This window comes from Heterodontus francisci, chromosome 3 (genome assembly GCF_036365525.1).
Source record: "Heterodontus francisci isolate sHetFra1 chromosome 3, sHetFra1.hap1, whole genome shotgun sequence".
Lineage (NCBI taxonomy): Eukaryota > Metazoa > Chordata > Chondrichthyes > Heterodontiformes > Heterodontidae > Heterodontus > Heterodontus francisci.
Window position 1 is genome coordinate 193,331,368 of NC_090373.1, and position 6,610 is coordinate 193,337,977.

At 51.5% G+C, this 6,610-nt stretch overlaps 1 protein-coding gene across 6 annotated transcripts in view; it reads right to left on the reverse strand.

Moving 5' to 3' along the window:
- The window catches only part of LOC137365567 (WD repeat-containing protein 26), a 156,958-nt gene extending 152,337 nt beyond the window's left edge, over nt 1-4,621 (reverse strand). For 3 of the 6 annotated variants that reach the window (XM_068027946.1, XM_068027962.1, XM_068027975.1), the window contains exons 1-2: nt 3,771-4,193; nt 21-120 (exon numbers count right to left, since the gene is read on the reverse strand). In XM_068027946.1, coding sequence (XP_067884047.1) covers nt 21-120; nt 3,771-4,111 — 441 coding nt within the window. In that variant the 5' untranslated portion in view covers nt 4,112-4,193. Of the gene's footprint in view, nt 1-20; nt 121-279; nt 339-3,770 lie in introns of those variants that run through there. The other 3 variants (XM_068027980.1, XM_068027953.1, XM_068027971.1) reach the window with 2 other exon arrangements.
- Between the last annotated feature and the right edge of the window lie 1,989 nt (nt 4,622-6,610).

Below are 6,610 nucleotides of genomic sequence, written 5' to 3' on the forward strand. Positions count from 1 at the left end.
GAGAGCTGAAAGGATGTTACCTTCTCCCATTCTCCCTCCATAACATGATTACGGAATTTAGTTGCAGAAGGATGCTCTAAGCGGCAGCCCGATTCCTGCATCAAAAGATCCACTGTTTGGCTACAAGAGGAGAAATAATTCAAACCTTGAACCCCAACCACAGCATTGACTCCACATTTATAGTATTTATGACCAGATCACTATAGCCAAATGCAGAAGCTGTTCCTTTAAAAAATTTCCCCAACTATATTAAGTGTTGTGATATAATGTCAAACTTACGGGCTTTGCTTGATGTGAGTATTAAGGCTTTGCACGTGTGGACAGCTTTGGTTTTAAAGCTGTAAATCCTATATTCATACATCTATAAATAGATTGTCAATAAGTCCATTGCCAATTTCACAGTGTAGTCACAAAACAGTAAAACCCATCCCAAGGGCCGGCCCCTTCAAACATTTGGAGCCAACGGCATGCCAGGTTTCCCAGACATGTGATCTAAGTAACATATATACATAGCACCTTTAACATAATAAAACATCGCAAGGCGCTTCACAGGAGCATTATAGAAGTGTGACAGAGCCACAACTTCAATTTTCAGTCTTAGTTCTTTGCCCAACGTCAAGTTCATATCTATTAAGCTAATAATTACAGTATAAGGAAGGAATAAAAAAAGTTGATTTTCTATTTTGAATCATTAAATGGGCCTCTACTTGGCCTCCCAGTACTTGGCAATTTCCTACTATACATCACTGCAGAATCTACTTCAAAAATTAGTTAAAGTAATTAATTCTGGAAATAAGCTACAGACAGAAGCATTTCTACTTCTGAATCTTGTTACTTCAATGTATAGTTCTGAGCCACTAAATGACAGCAAGACACCATCACTGACATTCAGAACCCAAGAACACAGAACTGGTCAGCTCACCATTTATCCTTCTAACATACAGTTTAAGATTTGGACTTGCATACAGGCTTAACCTGAAAGTGAAAAAACACACACAATACTTTTAAGAAAAATTAAATTTCTCCATTCCCTAAAGATAATCATACAAAAGTTTTAGGATATCAAATCACTGTTATCCACATTACCCATTCTGGACAGAGGTAACATTCCATGGATGACAGTTCAATGGTCACAGGAGGCTGGAATGCAGATCTCAACCCTTATATTGAGCAGAGATGTACAATTTTACATTAATATAAACAATGTTAGATTGATGAGGGGATGGGGGATACATTCAGAAAGGATGAGAAAAGCCCTAACCCACCAAAGCTCATTCGATTCATTAAATTGTGCAACCCCACATACAACTTTCCCCAATTGCTCGTACTCTTCATTTCTGGCTGAGGTTAATAAAAAAGGAAAACATCTATGACTAAATGCAAGAATTACCCAAATTTCTCCCCGACTTCCTAAAGCAATTACAAAAGTTCCAAGAGATATCAGTAAACTCAAATTACTCCTTTACATGCCATCATGAAGTCCTTAGGAACTTAAGGCTACACTGGGCAAAAAGGGAACATGTCATTCCATTGGCCCAGTCTTAAAGGTCAAAGTGAAAGGGCTTCCAAATTCAGTTACATAAGCACTAAAATAAAAGCAAAATACTGCAGATGCTGGAAATCTGAAATAAAAACAAAGTGCTGGAAATACTCAGCAGGTCAGGCAGTATTTATGGAGAGAGAAGCAGAGTTAATATTTCAGGTCTGTGACCTTTATACAGAACTGGCAAGGGTTAGAAAAAAATTCTGTCTCCATCTCTGGGGATAGGCTGCCATTGATATTCATTATAAGCCCACTGATTCCCACAGCAACCTTTACTACACTTCCTCACACTCTACTTCCTATAAAAGGACTCCATTCCATTCTCCCAGTTTCTCTGTTTCTGACGCATCAGTTCTGATGATGCAACCTTCCACAACAGCATTTTGGACACGTCTTCTTTTTCCTCAACTGAGGATTCCCCCCACCGAGGTTAACAGGGCCCTCAACCGTGTCAGACCTATTTCCCGCCCCTCTGCCCTCACCCCATCCCCTCCCTCCCAGAACCGCGACAGGGTTACCCTTGTCCTCACTTTCCACCCCAACAGCCTTGGGATCATCCTCCGCCACTTCCAGCATGATGCCACCACCAAACACATCTTCCCTTCCCCTCCACTGTCAACATTCTGAAGGGATTGTTCCCTCCGCAACACCCTGGTCCACTCCTCCATCACCCCGACACCTTGTCCCCTACCCACTACACCTTCTCATGCAATCGCAGAAGGTGGAATATCTGCCCTTTTACCTCCTCTCTCCTCAGCATCCAAGGCCCCAAATACTCCTTCCAGGTGAAGCAGCGATTTACTTGTACTTCCTTCAATTTAGTATACTGTATTCGCTGCTCACAATGCGGTCATCTCTACATTGGGGAGACCAAACGCAGATTGGGTGAGCGCTTTGCAGAACGCCTCTCAGTCCGAAAGCATGACACCCAAGCTTCCAGTTGCTTGTCATTTCAACACACACTCCAGCTCTCATGTCCACATTTCTGTGCTTGGCCTGCTGTCGTGTTCCAGTGAACATCAACGCATGCTCGAGGAGCAGCGCCTGATCTTTCAATTAGGCAGTCTACAGCCTTGCAGACTGAACACTGACTTCAATAACTTCAGAGCATGACTGGCCTTTTTTATATATTTTTTTTTAATTAGTTTTTTTAACCATCTGCCCATTTTAATGTAGTCAAAGCTGCTCATAAATCTGCTATTAACACTCTCTCGGGACTAATGCGGTCTTTCACCACAAGCATGAACACACTCTTTGCCTTTTCCCATGACAGCTTTGTTGTTTAATCTCTCCTACCCTATCACACACCTTCCTTTTTGTTCTCTTCCCCACCAAACCCCACCCCCCCCATTTCATTTGCTTAAAACCTCATTCTTTTCAAACCTTTGCCAGTTCTGATGACAGGTTATAGACCTGAAATGTTAACTCGGCTTCTCTCGCCACAGATGCTGCCTGACCTGAATATTTCCAGAACTTTGTTTTTATTTCAATTATATAAACATGTTTCGCACTGGTGCAAGGTATACCCTTGCCACCCTAACATTTCTCCGCAGTCATTTCTAGCCCCTGTTTTTCTCTTCAGTGCCAGCTTGCCTGCTTTTCCTCTCAAGTCACAATTTTTCTCACGACCCCTCTTTGCCCATTATAGACTGTCGTCAGTTACTCCTTGGATCTCCCTCAGTAGTTTTAAAGGCTTTTTCAAAACATAATTTCTCCACCAAACTTTTGGTCATCTCTTAACACTCCCACAAAGCTCTGTGTTTGCCCCATTTCTCTTTTATGATATTAAATGGATGAAAATGGAATAGTGTAGGTCAGATGGTTTCACAGGTCGGCGCAACATCGAGGGCCTGTACTGCGCTGTAATGTTCTAATTCTAAATACATTCATTACCTTCTGACTCATTTCACTCACTGTCCAAGTTTTACTCAATTAACCCACATTGCTCACTCTGCTGAGTTTTATTAATTTCTCACTGTTTAAGGTTTCACACACCACCTATCCTTTCAAATTACACTCAGTTCAGCCACGGTTCCTACTTCAGAGTGCTATTATCTCAGGTTCGACGTCACGTATATGGAGCCAGGTTTTACCCTGTATCCACTACCAGGTTTTATCCACCTCACTCAGTATCCAGGAGCATTGGATTGTACCCGCTGCCCCGAGTTTTATTTCATACGTCCACTATCCCGCAGTGTACCTCCAGATCTGAGTTTATTTAACTCACTTCAGCCCTAGGCCGTGTAGGTGTTGTCCGATCAGGCGGATGACATCCTCGTCGCTCTGAGAGAGGCGCTTCTTCTTCTTGAGCGCGGTCTGCTCCGGGTTCATGCCCCCAGGCCCAGGAACCATGGGGGCAGTGGTGGCGGCAGACGAGGAGGAGGGCAGCCCGTTGGAATGGGAGGCTGGGGCCTGGGCGGATGGTGAGAACCCGGAGCCGCCGCTTGTGGTGTTGGAGATGGGCTCTTCCCCGGGCTCGGCTTGACTCAAATCCCGGCCCATCACGTCCCCGTTCTGGGCTCCAGCTGAGGGAGTCTCGCCGCCGCCTTGGTTCCCGTTGGCCTGCATGATGCCGGGAGCCTGGCGCCCGGAGCCCCCGCTGCCGAGGAGCAGGAGGCCGCTGAAGTTGCCTGGAGGGTTGCTGGGGCCTAGTCGTGCTCCTCCGAGTCCCGCCGCCCCGGGCGCGCCCTCGCCCTCCGCCGCTCGCTGCTTCTTCCGCGGTGGCGGAGACACTCCACCGGTCTCCGAGTCGGAGGAAGAGGAGGAGGCCAGAGTGAACGTCGTGTCCCCGGCCGCAGCTGCCGCCGTGATGACTCGGTGCTTTATGTCTTTCTTCCTTTCTCCCCTGCACGGACGATCTGTGGGTCGGCCGGTGGGAGGGTGGTGGAGCCCCAGGGCCTCCTCCTCCCCGAGGGGGGAGGTTTGGGATTCTCTCAGCGGCGGCGAATGGAGTGGGCCTGGGAGACGGTGGTTCCGGGGTGAGGGGGCTGGGGAAGAGGTAGTGTATAAGGTTCCGGGGTGGGTGGGGGTGATGAAGGTGGTTCCGGGAGGGAGGGAGGGAGGAGGGGGAAGGTAGTTTCTGTATTGGAGGGTGGGTGAAGGTAGTTCTGGGGGGGGAAGAGGGTGAAGGTAGTTCTGGGGGGGGAAGAGGGTGAAGGTAGTTCTGGGGGGGGAAGAGGGTGAAGGTAGTTCTGGGGGGGGAAGAGGGTGAAGGTAGTTCTGGGGGGGGAAGAGGGTGAAGGTAGTTCTGGGGGGGGAAGAGGGTGAAGGTAGTTCTGGGGGGGGAAGAGGGTGAAGGTAGTTCTGGGGGGGGAAGAGGGTGAAGGTAGTTCTGGGGGGGGTGAAAGAGGAGGGTGAAGGTAGTTCTGGGGGGGGGGAAAGAGGGTGAAGGTAGTTCTGGGGGGGGGTGAAGGTAGTTCTGGGGGGGGGGGGGAAGAGGGTGAAGGTAGTTCTGGGGGGGGGGAAGAGGGTGAAGGTAGTTCTGGGGGGGGTGAAAGAGGAGGGTGAAGGTAGTTCTGGGGGGGGGGAAAGAGGGTGAAGGTACTTCTGGGGGGGGGGAAGAGGGTGAAGGTAGTTCTGGGGGGGGTGAAAGAGGAGGGTGAAGGTAGTTCTGGGGGGGGGGGAAAGAGGGTGAAGGTACTTCTGGGGGGGGGGGGGAAGAGGGTGAAGGTAGTTCTGGGGGGGGTGAAAGAGGAGGGTGAAGGTAGTTCTGGGGGGGGGGAAAGAGGGTGAAGGTAGTTCTGGGGGGGGGGAAAGAGGGTGAAGGTACTTCTGGGGGGGGGGGAAGAGGGTGAAGGTAGTTCTGGGGGGGGGGAAGAGGGTGAAGGTAGTTCTGGGGGGGGGGGAAGAGGGTGAAGGTAGTTCTGGGGGGGGGGGGAAGAGGGTGAAGGTAGTTCTGGGGGGGGGGGGGGAAGAGGGTGAAGGTAGTTCTGGGGGGGGGGGGGGGAAGAGGGTGAAGGTAGTTCTGGGGGGGGGGGGGGAAGAGGGTGAAGGTAGTTCTGGGGGGGGGGAAGAGGGTGAAGGTAGTTCTGGGGGGGGGGGGAAGAGGGTGAAGGTAGTTCTGGGGGGGGGGGAAGAGGGTGAAGGTAGTTCTGGGGGGGGGCGAAGAGGGTGAAGGTAGTTCTGGGGGGGGGGGGCGAAGAGGGTGAAGGTAGTTCTGGGGGGGGAAGAGGAGGGTGAAGGTAGTTCTGGGGGGGTGAAAGAGGAGGGTGAAGGTAGTTCTGGGGGGGTGAAAGAGGAGGGTGAAGGTAGTTCTGGGGGGGTGAAAGAGGAGGGTGAAGGTAGTTCTGGGGGGGTGAAAGAGGAGGGTGAAGGTAGTTCTGGGGGGGTGAAAGTAGTTCTGGGGGGGTGAAAGAGGAGGGTGAAGGTAGTTCTGGGGGGGGGGGGAAAGAGGAGGGTGAAGGTAGTTCTGGGGGGGGGGAAAGAGGAGGGTGAAGGTAGTTCTGGGGGGGGGGGAAAGAGGAGGGTGAAGGTAGTTCTGGGGGGGGGGGAAAGAGGAGGGTGAAGGTAGTTCTGGGGGGGGGGGAAAGAGGAGGGTGAAGGTAGTTCTGGGGGGGGGGGGAAAGAGGAGGGTGAAGGTAGTTCTGGGGGGGGGGGGAAAGAGGAGGGTGAAGGTAGTTCTGGGGGGGGGGGAAAGAGGAGGGTGAAGGTAGTTCTGGGGGGGGGGGGAAAGAGGAGGGTGAAGTTAGTTCTGGGGGGGGGGGGGAAGAGGGTGAAGGTAGTTCTGGGGGGGGGGGGAAAGAGGGTGAAGGTAGTTCTGGGGGGGGGGGGAAGAGGGTGAAGGTAGTTCTGGGGGGGGGGGGGGAAGAGGGTGAAGGTAGTTCTGGGGGGGGGGGGGAAGAGGGTGAAGGTAGTTCTGGGGGGGGGGGAAGAGGGTGAAGGTAGTTCTGGGGGGGGGGAAAGAGGAGGGTGAAGGTAGTTCTGGGTGGGGTGGGTGGGGGAGAAGGTAGTTCTGGGTGGGGTGGGGTGGGGGAGAAGGTAGTTCTGGGTGGGGTGGGGTGGGGTGGGGGAGAAGTTAGTTCTGGGTGGGGTGGGGGGGGGGGAAGAGAAGGTAGTTCCGAGGTGGGG